Source organism: Pelecanus crispus, chromosome 2 (genome assembly GCF_030463565.1).
Source record: "Pelecanus crispus isolate bPelCri1 chromosome 2, bPelCri1.pri, whole genome shotgun sequence".
Classification (NCBI taxonomy): domain Eukaryota; kingdom Metazoa; phylum Chordata; class Aves; order Pelecaniformes; family Pelecanidae; genus Pelecanus; species Pelecanus crispus.
Window position 1 is genome coordinate 56,246,453 of NC_134644.1, and position 22,101 is coordinate 56,268,553.

At 41.5% G+C, this 22,101-nt stretch overlaps 1 protein-coding gene across 2 annotated transcripts in view; it reads left to right on the forward strand.

The window, feature by feature from the left end:
* Window positions 1-22,101, forward strand: part of PDE1C (phosphodiesterase 1C) — a 339,787-nt gene that overhangs the window by 38,892 nt on the left and 278,794 nt on the right. For both annotated transcript variants that reach the window (XM_075704881.1, XM_075704880.1), the window contains exons 2-3: window positions 5,543-5,593; window positions 13,686-13,857. In XM_075704881.1, the coding sequence (XP_075560996.1) occupies window positions 5,543-5,593; window positions 13,686-13,857 (223 nt within the window). The remainder of the gene's footprint in view (window positions 1-5,542; window positions 5,594-13,685; window positions 13,858-22,101) is intronic.

The following is a 22,101-nucleotide window of genomic DNA, read 5'->3' on the forward strand; positions in this document are numbered from 1 at the left end:
CAACAAAAATCCATTAGGAGTTATTTCAGGAAATGCCTGGTGGCGTATGCCTCTTGGTTATTACTTGTAAGTGAAGATTGCCATTTCCTGCTTTCCAGAAGTATTTTGAAACATAGCTCTTGTTTCGAATGTGTTTTGTGATCTTCAGATTATATCCAAGAGACACATATTGTGCCTTTTCCATGCGTGTAGTTGATTTATTACTTAATTGTAGTAACTAATTAGAATCTTGAGTCCAGAGATACAGGCAGGCCATCCAATATTTTTTTTATCAGCAAAAGGTTGCTGCATTATTCGTGTAACTTTGTGACCCTACCGATTTGTTTTGTAGTGTGTGTTTATATTGCCTGTACTGTTGATGTTTACAGCACGAGCATTTCAGATCGTATTAAGTTGCTGGCGTTTCCTGCGTGGTACTGCAATTCAACACTCTAGAAAACTCTTTGGGTGACTGACTCTGGAGGGGCCTGAATAATCTCTGGCTCGGTAATGAGTGCACTGGCTGCACGGTTCCTGTGCTTGCAATTTACGTAGTGCTGGATAAAAACTCTCAGAAGCAGAACTTGCCTTGTTATGAGGCATTATTTGCAGAGTCTGAGACTTTTCTGATCTCCGTTGTTGGACTCAAAATTCGCCAAGAATAGGTTTTCTTAAGAGAAACCTTAGCTTCTAAATGGGTCAGAAAGCCACCAGGAAAGCCTTCCTTTGGTACTATTGTGCTTCAGATCCCTGTGTGGGATTGATCTCATGTAGGATTTTTGTTAATGACTGTGACACAGAAAAAAGGAAAGTGCTGATAATTGCTGCTGACGACACAAAGAGTTGCCAGTACAGGGGAGGATCTGAATATCTCACAGGAAGATCTATGTGACCTAGAGGATGAGGCTAACAACAAGGGCTGAAATTAAGTTGTATGGAGTGAAAGATCATGCAGATGAGGACTTAATAACAAAAATTTCTGCTGTGATCTGAGAGTCTGTTAATTGTATGAGGAGGGTATCACAGCACACAACTAATGTGTGACCAGGCAAGAATAAGGCCTCTTAATGTTTGCGTATGGTACCTGTGAGAAAATGAATTGACACTGAAGATGTTCGATAAAGACAGGGAGGGGATATGAAGATACCTATTCTGTAAGGCAAAACTAGATGATCATGGTGTGTTTAGTCCAAAAAATGATGGTGGAATGGGGAATTTAGTCTTTCTGTGCCCAAGTCAGAAGAGCATTAAGCACCAGAAAAAAGAAATACTTCAGCTTAAGGAGATTGCTGCTGCAAGAGCAAATTGATATAAATTGACACAAATTAAATGGTAGGTCATAACTGACACTGCAGTCAGGTTCTGGCAAAGTCTCATAATATAAGATGGGTAAGCATATAAAACAAGCTACTTTTAAGATGGAGCTTGATAAGTTTATGAAACGTCTAATGGCATTATAGTCTTTGAGAGCAGAAACCGCTGGAGTTTCCAGAGATGATTTTACTTTGATTTGCCTGTAAAAAATAGACAGACACAGTTGTCTCGGCAGTCGCAGTACTGTCTTTTATTCTCCTGAGTTTTAAAGGAAAAGATTACCAGGAGATGATACGTTAGGGCAATCCAAAGATTTTTTTTTACAGGCATGCTGTTCAAAATATGTGGCATTGAAGGGGAAAAGAAAAGAAAAAGAAAAATCCTGGAGAAGTGTTTATTCAGATTGTGTGTTCAATGCAAATTTATCTACATATCTCTATTCTCACTGTTATCTAATCTACTTTTCCTTTTCCTAACACTGACAGATTTACTAGCAGCGTGAAATATATAGTTAAGCTCATCTGCCCTTTGACTGATTAAAAAAAGATGTGTACTTGAAAGAATGTGTTTACTGGTGGGTAAAAAATACCTGACTTTCCTTTTTCAGCCTCTCAGCTGCTTAATGGCAAAATACAGATGATGCGCTCTTGTCTGTCAGTCTTGATGAGTCAATACTATGAAGTGGTGTGTTTTTCTTTGCATTGTACTACAAGTTTGACAAAGGATCTTTGAAAGCTAAATTGGCTGAGGGGGCGTACTGGTGAAATTGATACCTTCTGTAGAAAAAGGTGGTAAGCTGTAGGGAATAGTTTAACAGGGCAGACGTTAAAGAATGAAGCCTGCCCATGAAGTGGGCACGCAGTGAACTTGTGTATGAGTGATCCACGTTAATCAAAGAACCGATCATGCCTCTGAAGATATTTTTATAATTGCAGTGAGAGGCTCTTGAGATTTCTAGGCAGTTATGATACAACCTAATACTTTTGAAATGGAAGAAATTTGGTTAGGTCTGGTATTTTGTTGTGTACTTGACAAGAGAGCGCAGACAGCATGTGAATGTTTTGCTCTAACGGGGTGATTACAGGACGATGTCTCCTGCCTGTCACAGCTGTCTTTCTGAAGGAACAGATGTTACTTACAAGCTCTCTGCACGTTGCTATACCTTTCATCAAGATTTATTTGCTTCTAGGTTAGAATGGAAAATAACTTCAAATGTGCATGGTTTAGTATAAAAAAAAATCAAAAATGGTGGGATGGAAACTGAAGAAGGTGCCAGCCACTTAGGAGAATGAAGTAAGTATCTGCAGTTTTCATGCTTATAGTGTCATCTAATCAGAGATGAAAATCAGCCTAGACTTCTGCATACAAGGGTAGTGTGGCTGGAGAATAAGCATATCTGAAGAGACAGCAGCACAGAAAATGTTTGGAAATACCAGAAATGATCCTTGCTGTGGGTTGTGACTTGGTCTCTCAAAGATTCAGCTTCTTTCTCCAGCTTCATTAATTCATGCCTGCTTTCTCCCAAAAGCTTATTACTATTAATAAACTTGAATAAACATAGGGTGAAGAAGATTTCAGGCCATCTGGAGAAAAAGTCTTTTCTCATTTACATGTATCACATACATAGGTCTGTTAGTTCTTCATGTCTCCAAAGACTCCTGTAAGACAATCGTAGGCTATAGATGCAGAATTTCCACAGTAAAAACTGCATCAAGGACAAACTGCATCAAGTAAGATCTTAGACGATTTTCGCACAGACCAAATGCAGAAATGCTCTTTGCCTCTGAAGCCTTCCCCTTTTGATTGCAGGGCTAAACAAACCTGAGGTCTCACCTGCACACACACCTTATTGGTCCCAGACAATTCCCAGCTCCCTTGTACCAGGAATCTTGCTAGTAATGCAGGTTCAGCATCCACAGTGCTTTCTGTCCTGCTCATTGCTTTGCTGTTCTACCTGTACCTTTGCTCCACATGGCTCTATGCCAGATGGAAGGGCATTACTCTATGTATGACACCGTCTGATGTTTGGAAACACTGACAACTGAAAACAAACCGATGCAGCCTGGAATTGGAAAATGCTTATTTTTGAGGGGGTTAACGACACCTGTTGTGTTGGATGCTGTGAGTCTGGGAGCTGAGCTGCCGAAACACAGGTGCTGCGTGGAGTGCTCTGAAACTCTTGTTGCAACAGCCAGCTGGAGGGTGGCACAAGAGACCTTGTGTGCACCTGAAGCCCCTGGTGACCAGGGAGTGCCATCTGCCACCAGTGGGGGAAATACTCTAAAGCAGATAACAGTGCAGTTAAAAGGCCCTCAGCAGGCTCTTTCCTCATTGACCTAATAGTTCTCTTGATGTTCCAACTTAGACATCAGTGCATGTTATGAATTTGCACGGGCTTTGCTGCGAGATGGAGAGATACCTAGGACCCGAGAAGGGACCAGTCTGGCAGGCGATCTCTCAGCCTTCCTGGTGCAAGCCATCGTCACTGAGTTAAAGACAAAGCCTGGTTGCTTGACCTTTGCATACTGGCTATAGCAGTGTTTTCTGGCACGGTTTTTGATCTCACTGGGTCCAACTGTTTTGATCTCTGCCCCATGGAGGATGCTGCTGCCTCTCCTTCACCATGCCATCACCTCAAGCAGAGCCAGATTTGACTCTGAAACTACGAACTGCTCTGGACCTGCCTAACTCTGTGCAGTCACTCCAGTGTCTCTGCACGCAATGTCTCGGGAGGGCTTATTTGGTTGGGGTTTGTGCTGCGGCTACCTGTGATGGACTCAAGCTAAGGAAGGGTGTCTTGTAGGACCTGGCAGACCTCAGGCCCCCCCGCTCCTGTTAGCCTGGCCGGTTCCCCAGGCTGATAGAGAGGCACCAGTGTTTTAAGGGCACCATCTACTGGCTAATGGGAGCAAAATGAGGCAGTGATTTGTTAAAAGAGTCCTTCTGTTCACTACAATGAGTGCTGGCGCCACCTTAATCAACTGGTAAAGATTGGAGAGCAAGTAGGGAAAGCTGGGGTGATACTGGATATGGGTCTTAGATAAAACCAAACTTAAACTGACAACCTTAAACACGTCAGAAGAATTAAATTTCACCAAAAGTCTTTTCTGGCTTCAAAAAATCCATTCCAGTTTAGTTGACATCTGGCTAGGAACCTGTGAGTCTCAGTTCTGGTCATATTTTGCATCCTTTTGTGGGGTTTCTTAGCTTGGTTGGTCTTGTCTCTAGAAAACAACATTTTTAAAGAAAGCAAAGAATTGACAAGGTTTCTGTGTGCCCATTAGTGCTGTTCCTCATGATTATTCTAGGTACCAAAAAAAAAAAAAAAGTAATGGGTGATAATTCCTCTCAACAACTCTCCTCTTTTTTCAACTGTAGTTTAATATTGTGAGAACCCCAAAGAGTCATTTATGCTCTTGACTAACTTCCTACCAGCTGGGCCACAGAAATGTTGAGAGCTATGCCAGTATGAATCTGAGGCAGAAAAAAGTAGGATTTGTATGGGGTTGTTTTTATCCTATCTATATGCAGTTCCAAATGTCAGCAGATTCCTTTGCACAGATCCTTAAATTTAATTTAATTTGCTATTAAATGATCCTCTGGGCTTCCAAAATTGCTAATGCATTTCCTTATACAGGTGGAATAATCTTACTTTTTTCTTACCATACTCATTAATGCAAACGGGGAAAATGACATTTTGTTTAGGACTTGGAAAAATGTCCAATATAAAACAGAGTTTTGTCGTGGTTTAACCCTGGCCGGCAACTAAGCGCTACACAGCCGCTCGCTCACTCCCCCCAAGTAGGATGGGGAAAAGAATCAGAAGAGTCAGTTGATCAGCTGGGGTCAGCTGTCCCTGCTGTGTTGCCTCCTAACTTCTTGTGCACCCCCCAGCCTACTCGCTGGTGGGGCGGTGTGAGAAGCAGCAAAGGCCTGGAAGCTGTGTAAGCACTGCTCGACAATAACGAAAACATCCCTTTGTTATCAACACTGTTTTCAGCACAAATCCAAAACATAGCCCCATACTAGCTACCATGAAGAAAATGAACTCTATTCCCAGCCAAAACCGGCACAAATTTGTAAAAAAAGTATTTTGTAAAAAAGTATTATATATCTATGTGTATATAACCAACTGCTGTTTCTGTGAACCGTCTTCTCTCCCTTATATGCATGAGAATTGCTATTATCATTAATTTTAATGTAACGTTTAAATTTGAATGCTTTTTATTTCTCTGTTTTCTCCTTTCAGTTGCAAATGAGACAGGTGACAAAAATGCACGACCACTTTCACGATTTGCCCGTAAGTAGCCTTTTTTATTTTAACTGGTTGATATCTATATCTACTTGTTGTGGTTTAACCCCAGCCAGCAATTAAGCACCATGCAGCCACTCACTCATTCCCCCTGCCCCGGTGGGATGGGGAAGAGAATCGGAAGAGTAAGAGTGAGAAAAACTCCTGGGTTGAGATAAGAACAGTTTAATAATGGAAATAAAATAAAGTACAATAGTAGTAGTAATAATAACAATATAATAATAATAGTAATAATAATATACAGAGCAAGTGATGCACAATGCAATTGCTCACCACCTGCTGACCAATACCCAGAGAGTTTCTGAGCAGTGATCACTGCCCCCGGCCAACTCCCCGCAGCTTATATACTGAGCATGATGTCATATGGTATGGAATAGCCCTTTGGTCAGTTTGGATCAACCATTCTGGCTGTGCCCCCTCCCAGTTTCTTCTGCACCTGGCAGAGCATGGGAAGCTGAAAAGTCCTTGAGTAGCATAAGCAGTACCTAGCATCAGTGTGTTATCAGCATTCTTCTCATACTAAATTTAAAACACAGCCCTATGCCAGCTACTAGGAAGAAAATTAACTCTATCCCAGCCAAAACCAGGACACTACTGTAGAAATAAACACATTTAGTAAGCCTTTTAATCTCATATTATGTCCACCCTGTTATTGCAGTTCATTTAAAGTACTAAACTGAGGAACCATAGTACTTAGCTGGAAAAGTCACTCACAGAAATTCAGTCTCGTTGAACAGAATTGATTCAATTTTAAAAGAATGGAAGGCTTTGTGGCCTTACTATTGTTTCAAGCATAAAAGGTTATAACAATATAAGTGTCACAAAGCCAGCTGAAGTTGACTACAGAGACTACAAAGAGATTTGGGTTAAGCCTTAAAAATAGCGTACGAAAAATGTAATTAAATCTTATTGATAGCTCCTCCATCACCTTTTGCTTCACACAGCAAGGTTAGGAAGTAAAGGTATGGCTTGGGATTTGAAATAAGTGACCCAAGTTTGAACAGAACAAAGGGATGCATCTAGTAATGTAGCACCAACTGACCATGACTTTGACCATATGAATTATTAAAAACATATGTGACAAAGTATGTAGGAATGAGGAGGAAGATAGGAAATCCTGTTCATAATGCATGCAGTTTCATGATGATTTGTGATCACTTTGCAGGGAAAAATCACCCTCTCATCATTAAAAGGGGGCATTTGCCATCATCATGGGTGGTGCAGATCAAAACATCAAAAGAATTTACATCTATGGTGCAGTATTTCACACAGTCACAGGATGGCACTCTGAGCATGCCATACCTCACATAGGTAGCTAAGGTGCATAATGTAGAAGGAACTGCTGTGGCTATGAAATCTGTTGCGTGTAGTGGCTTAGAAGATGATGGACCAGATTGAACAGGACTGAGAGAACATTGTACTGGCATTTCCTTCACACTGTAGACAGTAAAGCTTAAAAAAGGGTTCTGTTAATCAGTCCTGGCTGGTTCAACCCTGAAAATGCATGTGGTAAAGGAAGTTACGAAGGAGAGAAATGTAAATGTAAATGAAAATATTTTCAAGTTCTTTATCACTCTGCTTTTTGTCCATTATGGTTCCTGAATACTAAGTACAGAGTTGGAAGATGCAGCCCAACTACTGTTTATTCCTGGATATTTGGGTTATGAGGACTTCATGCTGCAATATTGCCCGACAAGTAGGTAAAGCATAATGTCATGACATTTGGAATGGAGCTGGCATTTCAGTTCTGATTCTGACATTCACAAGAACTTGATTTTTGGTAATGTGTATAGGGTGTGGGTCTGAGAAGCAGGTTCTGTTGCTTTAATCTTGTCTCTCAACCAGGCAGCCAAGCCTTATTTGCAGAGTTAGGGGTGAGTGGCTTTACATGGAAGAGAACAGACCAGTGGATGGCTATCAGCTGAATGAAAGCACAGGGTACCCCCTTATAAGGCCTCACTGTATGATCTGGTGCTGCATGGGATTAAGTGTGGAGGTGAGATCAAGGCCATAGGCTATTTGACACTAACAGAAATGCAATGCAGAGAGGAACACTTAGATAAGTCTGGTTGAGAAATAGTCACAGAGGTATAATACAGGGACAAAGGGAGATAATTCAAAGTGTAAATCAGACCTTCACTGTTAGGAGTTAAATTTAGTGATCTGGGAGTCAGGCTGAGGATTTAATGATCCAGCTAGCTTCTCGTAGGGTATCATTAATGATGACTGTGTGGCCATGAGCAGTGTAAGGTCACAAGTCTATGGGACTGGGAAGGAAAATTAGAATGGGAACTGTGTTACGGAAAGGGGGGCAATGTCTGAGGCATGTGCTGTGCTAACATGAGTTAAATGGGTGATGCACAAATTTATGCTGAGAGTACTATAACCTATTCTGCCATACCATGTTTCATTGAACAAACAGTGGAGTGCAGATCAAACATTCAAAAACATCCTGACTGAATGGCAGAAAAAGCTGCAGCATTTGAGGACAAGGATTCAAGCAATAACTGAAGTCATAGAGGATTATCATTGTTATCCTTGTGTCTGAGTCATAAACCAGAGACTGGGTATCTTCCTGGACTGTGCCTTTCACATTCACTTGAATGATGAATTCAAAGTCTATTACTGACTTCACAACAGAGAACAGGATGTCTATTAACAGCTGCCCATTTGAGGTCAACAGTAAAACCTTCAGAGATTTCACTGGGATCACAGTTGAGCTGTCATTGAACATTTAACAAACCATACCCATTTTGGCTGACCTTATTTACCTGATCTAACTTTCTGTGCACAAAACCAAACACGAGGTGACCTACAGAAACCCAGATGAGCCTTGTCCATCTTGACTGTTGTCCGCAGCTCTCTGGAGTATGTAGCTGTTTCCCCTTTAGTTCAGGAACAAAGAAGAGGGAAAGGCTGCTGGTGTTGTTAAGTGAGGCAATGGGAATGATAGTTGTGTGGTTATTGGTGATCCAGGTAGCTAGACTTGCAGTGTAACAATATTTTCAGGCTATATTAAAGTATTTGAACACCCACCCACAGATTCTTTAAGCAGAGTTCTACTTTTTATATTATAACATCTAAATCTAGTTTGCTTTTGCCTCTAGCTCAGCTCTAATCATCTTTGACAGGGTACAATAAAATGAGGGAGAAGCATTTTGCAAATGTTTACACTTATTCACAAGGATTTGAAATTAAAATTAAGTGTTACTCATTCCAATGCTAGGGCTACCCAATCTCCTGTACTCTTAAATGTCAAATTCCAGTCAATTTAGGAGACTTTGAATTTAAGAAGTTACTACTTCCTTTAGCAGCAGTTAATATGCCTGGTATCTCACTATGCCATCTTGCTACAAGTACCACTGTGCCATCAGTCTTTGAACAGTTGTGGCTGTGGGAATTTCAGTTCATCAGGCTTCCAGCATTTCAGGCAGCTGGAAGCTCCTGGCTGGTGTCTGTTCAGGCAGGTCTGTTAAATAAAAAAATAATTTGCCAAATGCCCTTCACCTGAGTAAAGCTGTGGGCAGGCTGGACACTGATTAGGACAGGTGGACATTTAATTGCTGTAGTGAAGGTGGTTACTTCACATCAGGTGGCTGATTTGCCAATATTGATCTTCAGAAGAGCCAAGTAGATCTGGGTCTGCAGCCTAGATCTAATCATAGGGGAAAGCTGCATGGGATGGGTATCCACACTGGAGGAAAAGGTATAAGTGTATGTGCAGAGAACAGAAGGGGGGAAAAAAAATATACTGAAACAAGTACTTGGGGTTTTTTTTTTCACTGTTTTTGTTTAAAGAAAAGGAGAGAAAGAAAAAAAAATGGTTTGATTTGAGTGATTATATGGTTTTCAGTGACAGTTAGTTAACCTGTCACCGTTGGCTTTCATTGGTAGCATAACCAACAAGCTACCTGTAAGTGCAGAGAAAGGCTAATATGTCCTTTTCCTGGACCATGGAGTTGTCCTGCTCCTGACAAGCTGGAGGGCTTGTGGAATAAAAGAAAGGGTAGAGCTGAGGAAATAGGGAGAAAATGGTGGTTTGGGAAATTCAGCAGATTCCTTGGAGTAATTGCAGGGGGAAAACCTCAAAATTATAAAAGTGGCTTCAGAGAGCCTCTTTTCTAACTCAAGAAGAGTACAGGGATCTTGTTAGGTCATGCACAGAAAAAATTAGAAAGGCAAAAGCCCAGCTAGAACTCAATCTGGCCACTGTTATAAGAGATAATAAAAATGTTTTTATAAATACATTAACAACAAAAAGAGAGTGAAGGAGAATCTCCATCCTTTGTTGGATGTGGGGGGGAACATTGCCACCAAGGATGAGGAAAAGGCTGAGGTACTTAACGCCTTCTTTGCCTCTGTCTTTAATAGCCAGACCGGTCATGCCCAGGGTATTCAGCCCCCTGAGCTGGAAGACAGCGATGGGGAGCAGAATGGAGCCCCCATAATCCAGGGGGAAGCAGTTAATGGCCTGCCACGCCACCTGGACACTCACAAGTCTATGGGGCTGGATGGGATCCACCCAAGAGTACTGAGGGAGCTGGCAGAGGAGGCTGCCAAGCCACTCTCCATCGTTTATCAGCAGCCCTGGTTAACAGGGGAGGTCCCTGATGACTGGAGGCTTGCCAATGTGACGCCCATCTACAAGAAGGGCCAGAGGGAGGACCCAGGGAACTACAGGCCTGTCAGCCTGACCTCGGTACTGGGGAAGTTTATGGAGCGGTTCACCTTGAGTATGCTCGATAGGCATGTGCAGGTCAACCAGGGGATCAGGCCCAGCCAGCATGGGTTCTTGAAAGGCAGGTCTTGCTTGACTAACCTGATCTCCTAGGACCACGTGACCTGCCAAGTGGATGATGGAAAGGTTGTGGGTGTCATCTACATGGGCTTTAGTAAAACCTTTGACACTGTTTTCCACAGCATTCTCCTAGAGAAGCTGGCAGCTCATGGTTTAGGCAGGTGTACTCTTTGCTAGGTAAAAAACTGGCTGGGTAGCCGAGCCCAGAGAGTTGTGGTGAATGGAGTTAAATCCAACTGGCGACCAATCATGAGCGGTGTTCCCCAGGGCTCTGTTTTGGGGCCAGTCTTGTTTAATATCTTTATCAACAATCTGGATGAAAGGATTGAGTGCACCCTCAGTAAGTTTGCAGATGACACCAAATTGAGCAGGAGTGTCAATCTGCTCAAGGGCAGGAAGGCCCTGCAGAGGGATCTGGACAGGCTAAATTGATGGGCCAAGGTCAGTTCTATGAGGTTTAACAAGGCCGAATGCTGGGTCCTACACTTCAGTCACAACAACCCCATGCAACGTTACAGGCTTGGGGAAGAGCAGCTGGAAAGCTGCCTGGCCAAAAAGGACCTGGGGGTGTTGGTTGACAGCCGGCTGAACATGAGCCAGCAGTGTGCCCAGGTGGCCAAGAAGGCCAACAGCATCCTGGCTTGTATCAGGAATAGTGTGGCCAGCAGGAGCAGGGAGGTGATTGTCCCACTGTACTCGGCACTGGTGAGGCCGCACCTGGAATACTGTGTCCAGTTTTGGGCCCCTCAATACAAGAAAGACATTGAGGTGCTGGAGCATGTCCAGAGAAGGGCAACAAGGCTGGTGAAGGGTCTGGAGCACAGGCCTTATGAGGAGCGGCTGAGGGAACTGGGGTTGTTTAGTGTGGAGAAGAGGAAGCTGAGGGGAGACCTTATTGCTCTCTACAGCTACCTGAAAGGTTGTAGCAGGGTGGGTGTTGGTCTCTTCTCCCAAGTAGTTAGCAATAGGACGAGAGGAAATGGTCTCAAGTTGTGTTAGGAAAGGTTTGGATTGGATATTAGGAAAAATTTCTTCACAGAAAGGGTGGTCAAGCATTGGAATAGGCTGCCCGGAGAGGTTGTGGAATTACCATCCCTGGAGGTGTTAAAAAAACATGTAGATGTGGCACTTTGGGACATGGTTTAGTAGCCATGGTGGTGTTGGGTTGACAGTTTGACTGGATGATCTTAAAGGTCTTTTCCAACCTTAATGATTTTATTCTATTCCACAAAATATGATATTAATAGTGCACAGCAGCTTTTTCTGCAAGTGTTGATGTCCTGCTCTCCTTAGTGTGCAGCATGTGTGGCTGGATGGCAACTTATTTTTCTTTGTTTATTGTATCTTAACAGAGATTTAAACTTCTGGTTCCAGCTGTGCTGAGTATGCCATACTTTTGCAAAAGAAATTGTCCTCTCAATGTACCACAGGGAGTCACAATATTTTTGGCTCTATCACAGGTGGTCGGTATGGTCAGATAATTTAAAACTCTTACATCCTTTATATTACCCCTTACAGAATGGGAAAACAAATCCTTACTTATTCAAGTAAAATTAAGACATTTTTGGAAATTTGCATGGCAGTCTAAAGAACGGAAACAGTGGTATTAGCATAACATTGCAAGTCCTTGAATGATAAAGATGTATGGATGTTGCATTTATTTCTGCATCTGTTGTGTAGACATTAGTTTGGACCACCTGGTGTGAGGAGTAATTTTTCTAGCTATTGTAGCACAGAACTCAGCACAGGATGACAAGGCTACCTCTAAATCTGGGTAAATATGGCCCTTGCACATTAAATAGCTGCTGACAGTTAAGAGCAGAGAAGCCTGCAAGTATGAAGCTTTCCTAATTAGCTGGGAAATACTTGGAAAATTACTTTGGAATGGGGAAGATAGTAGAGGATTCTTGCAGATCTGTCTTTGCACCATTTAGGCAGTGTGAAAACAAGACACTGAATAAAACCAACAAAATAAGGCTGCCATCACCTGTCTGTAGCGGCAGATATTGCTGTTTCTGACAGGGTAGCTTCTCATGATATATTCCCAGGAGACATGAGATAACAGCTCTTCTATTTGGTTTCCTCTTATGTACTTAGTGCGTACTGCAACAAAAAGTCAACCTTAATCTATGTGTGTGAGGTCCACTATTTGTTTCTTAATTGTCTCTGCTGGACAATTAAGTCTGAATGCCAGGAAAACATTCGAAAATACCTATACAGTCTCTTACAAAAATCAGTTCCTGACTTTAGAAATATCCCATTTGTCAGAATATATTTGTTTTCATTTTGCATATTGATAAAAAGCCCATGGAGAATGACTACCAGCAGAGGTGGTACATCTTATTACTTTGGAATCCAGTAAGATTGATGCTTGCTGCACCTCTGTTGTGGGAAGTCTCTTAACTGAAATAATTAGTATTTCAGTACTTAACTGCTCTTCTTGGGATCTGCTAACTCACTCATGTATATTCTATAATAATTGAAAGTTAGAACGTGACACAGGTATTCAGTATAGGAGTATCACTGGGATTTTCAGAAATGCCTAATTTATTCAGAAGCCATTTGGAAATTTTTGAAAATATGAAACACGTACTTAAACTTTATGAAATGTAAATCACGTATTCTCTTCTCCAGAGGCAGGGAGGAGATCTGACTGAAGGATGTTAATTGTTCTTTGTCAGTGGAACTAGACTTACAGATGAGGATGGGTTCTCTGAATGACAAGCAAGAGGCACCTGGTGACACTTCTAAATAAATGTAAAAAGATCATCCATATAAATATTTTGGCATTTGAAAGTCTACTGAGAAAAGCTGAAGTTTCAACAGAAAAGAAGTATGTTTTCTGATACTAGTCCTTCAGCAATATCTTTAATCTATAATTTAACCACTATTAACTTTAGTCCAAGAAAGTCAATGCTTAATATTGTATTGATTTGGTACTTTGTTTTTTGGTTAGCTCTTTGGCTTAAAATACAGCCACATCAATACATGCTAAGCTATAATCTAAGTATAATGTGGAGAGGATGGTTTTTATCGAGATGTGGAAACTCCATGTTCTGTAATCGAATCTTTTATGGGAAGCATTGCAGTCTTGGATTTGGAATGACCTGAACATTAGTGCTTATTTCCTCTTTGAGCTTTATTTTAGGTTTTCAGGCTTAATCCCAAACTGTGGTGATGCAAAGGTAAAAAGATAACAGACCATCTTCATTTTCCAGACCTCCGAGAGACTGGATGATAGACCTATGAGTTTATTTTCCTTCTCACTCTCTGTTTTTGCAGGGTCTAAATCACAAAACTGCTTGTGGAACACCATTATCGGCGGGCTGACCGGCAACCTCAAGGAAAGGCCAAAGCCAACCATCATCAGTGACCCTAGACCTCCTGAAGAAATCTTAGCAGATGAACTACCACCAGTGGACAGTCCTGAGGCGCTGGTGAAAACATCTTTCAGGTCTGACAGATATGCGTTTACTTTGTTTATCCTTGAAAGGATATCTTTTTAAGACTAAGTCTGCAGTGTGGGTTTGGTGGGAGAATCGATACTGAAGGATTCAGCAATGCTGCGTACCTTTGTACTGAACAGGAGTGAAAAGAGGTCCATAAATAATACTGACTGGACTCGTCTTTCACTTCTCAGCCTTATTAGCCTTCTTAAAAGATTATGGACTAGACAGATACAAATTCTATAACTAGTCAAAATGGTCAACAAAGCTCATTATATGAGGATGTCTTTGAAGGTCGGTATTGTTTTATTGGGAAGTGGTTTAGTGATCAAGACTTGCACTTTAGGTCAGATGATGTGCTTTATTGATGCAAGGGAGAGCTAAACCTTTTTCTGTTGATGTAATGTCTTGAGAACTGTCTAGCATTAATTTATTTTGTCAAGGAGAAGGATTCTGGCCAGGGGCTTGCAAGCAAGCAATTGCTGCTGTTGTAAAGTGTGTGATCTATCTATTGTTGGGTTTTCCCCACTTTTATTTAATCATGTGGATGTACAGTTGTCAAATGTTTCTTGGAGGCATTGTTTCTGAAAATAATTTTCTCAAAATGAGGTAAAATAGAGAAGCCGTGTGCATGCAGTGGATCTTTGACCAAAATGTGAATATTGGTGTGCCCAGCAAAAGTGAAGTGAGTGTCAGAATTGATTTTTCAAAGTGTGTTTTAAGCTTTTTTTTTTTTTCATTGTTGTTGAAAAACTATGGTCTACTTTTATATTAAATGCACATGTGTGCAAGCATAAAATGGTTTTTTGCTTTGGACAAATTTCTCTGCCTACAGTGATTTTGCTTATACCTTGGTCTGTCAAACTTATTTCAGTCTTCATATATTCATTATTTTGAAGGTACTTATTTAAGTCATTATATTAGGTAGTAATTTCAGATATCTTGTTTATACTGCTTGACATTTAAAAACTTATTACCATAAAGTGAGTTTATGTCAGTCTATATAAATAAATCCTGTAATTCCATAGCACATTTTCATTCTTTAATATTTTCATTGAAATGATTCAGGACAAGTGTTCCAGAACGTGGATCCTCCTTTTATGATGACCTGTGGCATTTAGTGGCTTTTAAACACTTTGTGCCTCTGATATTTAAAGTCTATAATTTCAAGAGATCTAACTCTTTTTCAGCTTTCACTTCTCATAACAAATTCTGGGTAGCAGCAATCCTTACATTGCCATCGTCAAGATAATTTCAACCATTTTATATGACAAAATAATGTCACAGCATTTCAAATGGCATGATTTGATTATGAGAGTAGAGGTGACTCTTGGAAGAAGTGAGCTTGTATATAGCATAATAAGGACTGATGAGTTGGAAAATGTAATTTAGCAAAAAAAGCTAATGCAGGTTAAATGGCTTTATAAACATTACAGAACCTTTGTATTTCATCAGTATAGAAATTACTGTAGAATGTGGCATTTTGGAGGGCTTTTATAGATGGAAATCCAAACAAATTGTTGTTACAAAATAAATTGTAACTGTCTAATTTTATAAAGAAAGGAAGACCCATGTGTGTTTAAGAGCTATGCTCTTAAGACGAATGGAAGATAAGAGAGTACGTTGCGATTACTGTCTAAAAACATGAGAAAATAAAAACACTATGGTGTTTTTATTAATTTTGGGATCTTGTTGATATTATGGTGCAAACTGGGGCTTAGGAGGCAGTAGCATCTTTTGTATGATGGGTTGCAAGTTTGATTCATTAGGTTCTTCTGTGGGTAGTGATCTTCAAGTGCTTCCTTGACAGAGTTTCACTGGTGTGTCTGAGTGCCAGTGATTGCCTGCCAAGTATGGGCTTTCCTTGTTTTGTGTTTACTAGACACTAGTGGAAGATCTTGCTATCCTGTTGCCTTTTGGGGAATGAAATGGTCCAGTCCAGCATGTCTGAATTAGGAATCTGGTGGCTGAATCTCAGGGTGTGTGGGGGGCAATGTCGGGCTTGTAAGAACTGATTTTACAGAGAGAAGAACCAGGCCTTGCTTTCAAACGTGACTGTTGCAAACCGTAAAATGCAGCGACTCCCTTACTACTTCTGATTCACTGCTGTTAGAGCAGTGTATGGCAATCCCTTTCATGCATAGTTAAAAAGAAAATGTCTCTCCAGTGTCAAATGAGTCACACTTCCTTGTGATTCCATATCTTTTTATGTGAATACATATAAGCAGCATGAAATCCCAGTTGCCACCTCTTGTATTAGATCTTGTTTTCTACTGTGCAGTACTCACTGTTCTGTAGCTTGGAAAATTAGGAAGAGATCTATATTTGATTTTGTTCAACATCTAGATATGAGCTTGAAACACATTTAAACATAAAAGGAGGAATGTGATTATTTCAATCATTTCAGTGATACTTTTCCTGGAGTAATAATCTATCCTTAGATGTAAAGCAAAAGACAAATGAAACCAACCCCCTCTCTATACCACAAATAAGTGTAGTACCTGATCTCTCCATAATTAAAAAGTGTTCTGATTGTCTTGATTTTCTTACACAATTTTTTTACTATCTCTTTTCTGAAGATACCTAGAACAAGCACCAGATTGGTCTAAACAAGGTTGAATACTAAATTTCTAGAGAGAATTGAAAGAGTTTGTAGTATCTTCTTGTTTGCAGTATTGCACCGAGTGAGCAGGTATAAGTAATTTTGTCTTGTCTAGTTATACTACTGCAGTGCTTAAAATATAGATTAAAAATCCATTTTCCCTGGCATTTAATCTATTTGCATAGTAAAGGCAGGAGAGGCCCCAATTTGAATTACATTTGAAAATACAGTGGAATATGGAGAATGGCGGATTATCCCCTTTTGACAAGGAAAAAAAATATAATTGGACAGACATTTGCTTCTTGGCCCACACTTTATGCAACAAAACTGATACATCCACTATCTTTCTTTGCACAAATATGTAAGGTCACAATTACAGGAGCTGCAATCACTGTCATTTTTAATAGCTGTGCATGTGTCAGCATCCATGCATGTACAATCACTGGCAGTCACTGGGAATTGATGCCCTTGAATATTAGATTATGGGTGTATGGCCTCATCAGGGCTACGTGATCTGGACGTTGGCTGGAGATGTCAGTGGTTGCTGACACTGAAGTCTGTAACTCAAACTCTCTTCCTAGATCTGCTTTTTGATCTGCTAGGTCCCTGTAATGAGCAGTGGTGCTATCAGTATTGGTAAGAATTAACAGTGGTAATTAATGAGCTCTTAAGGAGACTGTGTAACAACTTTACAGCCTGCTTTAGCTTCTGTGTGCTGCTCCCTGGCAGCACTTACCCAAGCAGGCATTTTGATAATGCCGGGCTGGCACCCACCAGGGGGAGCAGAGACACAAGGGACAGGTTTGGGTGCTGTTCTCCAAACACCACCTGGAAGTTTGTGGAAGCGCTTTACGTTGGAGGGTACAAGAGAAACTGCTGCATTTGTCTCCAGACTGCCGCCTGGAGTGAACCAAATCACCAGCGTGGTGCTGCTCCCGCTGAAAATATTATGTGTCCAAGATGTCATGATTTCTCCCAGACTCATTTTGGTTTTTGATGTATGGGAGAGATGGAGCATTATTTTGAGTCCAGAGACCTGGAACACTCTACTGGGGTATATGACTGTGGTGGTGCTTATGGGACCTAGTGGTGGTGCTGGATCTTGTGGCAGGAGAGATGCCATGGTACAAGGTGACTGAGACATCCAGGGAAGAAGCAGATGAGCATCTCCAGACAAAACATTCAGTGCAACCTCCCACCCTGGTCCAGCACCTGTGTGACAGCTAAAGTTGGTCTGGAATCACGGAGTAGTCCAGCTGGCTCTATCTGGTGTGTGGGGGCTTGGGGTGGGAGTGTTTCCAAAGTGAGAAGTCAGGGTAGCATGCAGCTGAACAGTCAGCAGATGAGGCAAAGACCCTCCGTCCTGTACCAGACAAGCCTTACTGGATACCTGTGTAGCTATGGTGAACTAGGAAGTGATACATATCATCCTGGGAACCAGAAAGGCAGATTCAGTTCCTTCGAGGTCAGAGTGTTTTTAAGCTCAAAGCTTGCATGGGTTCTTGATTTCTGTCACCTTTCAAAATATTTCCAGCTTTTAGCTTGAGGCTAGTAACATCCCTGCTTACCTTAATAGCTGCTTTTCCTATCTCAGCTGCAAAGTTTCTTTATCTTCCCAAGGACAGTTTGCTTTGCTTTCTTTATCTGCTTCTGGTCTGCTTTGGGAATCTTAAATCACACTGGCAGCTAATCTTCTTGTATTTCTGGTTTGGTCATGGGTGATGTAAACTCTTGCTCATGCCAGCTACTGGCCACTTGCTCTGCAGGATAAAGGTGATACTGCAGTGCTCCAAATGCAAAAACTTCAGTCACAGCACCATGTGCTGGGAGTCAGCCCACAAGCCTCAATTGTGTGGGTCAAGGTGGCATTAATGGGGATATGGGGTAGGAGGCTTCCTTCCCTCTGCCTTGCCCGAGTCCTAGCAAGAGCCTATCTCCAGTCACATGGTGGAGAGGGACCTGCAGGACTCCTCCTTTACCACCTCTCATGTTTTGACACTCTCTGGGCAGCGCCAAAGCTCAGCTGTAGCTACCTAAGCTAGTATGCGAGGTCTGAAAATCAGAGAGGGAGGTGGTGCTGTGCAGGAGTGCTGTGATCATGACTGCAGAAGAACAGGAGTTGAGGGCTAGTCGTGGGGTAGAATAAAGCCCTCCCTCCCTCCCAGGTCTCAGTATTTGTTTATTGCCTTTTTTATTTGGATTTTCTTCTTGTTTTTTAAAAAACACCAACCACAAAAATGAGAGATGGGTCTCACTTGCCCTAACTTGTTTAAAAAAAAAAAAAAAAAAAAAGACTGCACAAGGCTGGAAACATGAAAGACACTTTCTCATTGGTTTTTATACCCATCTACAGCACATCCAGGTCTCACTAAGCATTAAAATGTAAGCAGTGTCTCTGAAAAACACCCCTCTCAACATCGTTCTTAATCCAGACTTATTATAAGGCACTTTACTTGCATTAAACTTAAATCCATCTATGTTCTATTCAAACCCGTTGCTTATTCCTGTTATTTATTGATACTCATTACGATGAATAAGAAGTGTTCTGTTCATTAAGGAAATGGCTCCTATATCATTTGTCTCTCTTCTTTTAATTGTGCCTCCTTTCTAGGTGCATGTTATGCTTTGTGAGAGCTATGCACTCATTTCTTGGTCGATTGAGATTTATGAGTCAGAGGGGGAATGATCAGAGGAGAAAGATTTATACCAGTTACTGCTCAAAGGCTGCATTCTCTCTCTCTCTTTGTGTATATCCACACAGGTCCAAGAGGAAGGTGTTTTTTCAGGCAGTTGAAAGAGAAATGGACTTATGTCTTTTTTTTTTTTTTTTTTATATCACAGTCTTTTTGTTCTTCACAGGATAGATGTATTATTGATGACAAGCAAAGCCAGCGATTCTGTCCCTGTAAATATCAGACACATCAAAAGACCGAAGTTGAGAAATTCACATAGACTATGGGTGTCCTAACAGATCTGTGGCTCTGAAAGGCAGGGAACAAATCCACTTCCAAAAAGGGAACGAGAGTTTGAGCTGAAGCTACATGGATAAACAAAGTCCTAGTGGTAAAGAAGTCCTGCTTTGAGGACTGACCAATGCCTGTCCTTGACCACACTTCTCTGCCTGATGTACATCACCTGAATCTTGTGCCGTAATAAACTCTGGGCATTTGTTTTGCAGCTGTGTAAGGCTTCCAGTTCTGGCTTTGTAAGCATACAGATCACCCCCAGTCCTTGACATGGACTACACTAGCCTCCACCACACACAGAGGACGGATGTATTTTTAAATCTCGATGTGGTATACCTGTACAATGTGAGCCTCAAATGTCTGTGCGGCACTCATGTGGGTATACAAGGCTGTTCCAGGGGCTGTGATTAATTGCTTGGCTTACTGAACTTGCCAGTCCAGTCTTCCTTGCAGATTTACAGAAGAAACTGTATATGGGCAGGGAGTTGTATATAGGAAAATACATGAATTTAAAGATAGTGTTTATCCTGATAAGTAAGTGTTTAATAATGCACTGTTTAGTTATCTCCACCATGAGAGACTAATACCAGACTCAGATGCCTTGCAATTTCCATTGACATAATTTTTAGCCTGGTTTCCTAAGGAAAACTGGCTATCCTTTTCCTAAGCAAATTACTGTATGTCTCTCAGTCAACCTTCCCATTAACTTCTTAAACATTGCTGAACTCGATCAGTAGCTTAACAGGATGGTAGACAACTCAAATGTACTTAGTTCCTACCTATTTTATGAAAACTGATGGTAGGATAAAAAAGGGTCCCACTGAAGGAATGGATAGGAGAGAGAAAAGCTGACTTCTGAGAGTTGCTCTCTGGCTGACCAGCCCTAACATGCTCTCTAGCCAGTCAGCACATGTGTAGCTGTGAACCAGGCGCCACGTGTGACCACGCAGGCAGGGCGACACTTGGAGGAGAGCAGAGCAGCAGGAGACACAGCAGGTCACAGAATGTGTTGCTATGGGGAAGGTAGGAAAGATGTAAAGCGCAAGTGCGTAAGAAACCAGCCATAGCTTGTGCTGCAGCTTTGAGTACTATAATTGACGCTAATGAAAAGTGTTATTGCCACTGCTATTATGCTATAAATGATGCCTAATCATGCTGCTGGAGTGGACCACATACCTTATTCTGGTAGATTAAGTGAATTATATACCATGACCCCCTTCCCCCCTGCAATGTGGTTACACCCAGCGTGGTCTTTCTGTGCATGTGCAGAGGTCCAGGGCTTCCTGACTCTCATGGAGTGTCACCTAATGGGGAGGAGCAGCTGGGCTTTCAGGCAAAATAGCACTGGAAAGGGGCTGGTGGCCACCTGGCCTATTCCTCCAGCCTGCAGTTTGCACTTGACAGGCACTTGAGAGGAAGGGATGCGGGCTCTGGAACAGATTTATTGTCCTGGCAGTCTGTGCATGTCCTGTGGGCTGTCAGTTGCTCACCCTGTTATTAAATTAATTAAGACTGTCATGGTATATATTTCATTCCCAATCAGAAAACGGGACAGTGGCTTTCTTACTCTTGGCAGTCAGAGAGAGTGTGATGATCTGGGGTAAAAGTCTTTGACTAATGAATTGCTGAAGCTTTGTCTCGAGTTCTTTACTTTGAAATACTAAAGAAATACTAAAAAGGGGCTCAAAGGAAATTCCTATGCAGTTTCATCTGCTTTTAAATGGCTGGCTGATGGCAATGAAGTTAAGTAGTATGTTATACTGTGCTGTTTTCCTAAAGGTTGTGGTAAAACATCCTCCAGACAGATCCAATCCAATCAGGGACAGATTTGGTTTGGTTTTGAGACCACAAAACCTGCAAGCAAGAGTTCAGAAAGTGAATAACAATAGCAATCATGAAATCACCCAAAATAATCTTAAGGCTGATGGATAAGAGCTTAATCTTCACTAATGTCCTGCATTTCTTCTTAATGTGAAGAGCTTTGAAGGAGGAGGGAAAAGGGATACTTAGCTCCAGTTAATTGAGTATGACAGTCAGATCTGGAGAGAAAACTGTATTCTGTCTTGGGAAAATACTAACCATTTATGCATTGAAATACAAATTTGAGATTTATGGGTTTTTTCATGAAACCCAAGAGAGAACCTACACTAAACATTTACTTGGAACATACTGGAAATCCCCATACCTGTTGTAGATGTCACCCATCCAATGGATCGAATTGTTGATTCCCACTGGAATGCTATTAATACCAGGCTACGGGTTGCTAGGAGTCACCGGTTTGCACCCCCTGCTCTGTGTGTCTCTGTTTTAACTCTGTGGTTTCTGACGAAGGTTTTGTCCGGTTTGCCTCCCCATGCAAAATGATTTTTGGTAACTGCCATATTTTGCTGGAAATTCTTTTGCCAGAAATTCGCAGACCAGCCTACCAGTGACTTTACAGACATATAGCAGCATCTAGGTAAGCAAAGCTGCTGTGAACTGTCAACACCCCTTACCCACATAACTTGCTAATGGCTGTTCTTTATCTGGTTTTTGCATGTTAAGCTGCCTGCTGCCAATTTCTAGAAACTATTTTATGTAATAGAAAGGTCTCATTTGGAAATTATCACACTATCCATCTGAGTACTCAGCACTTGCTGATGTCAGAGCCACGGTGCTGTAGTTTGCAGATTGGGACATTTATT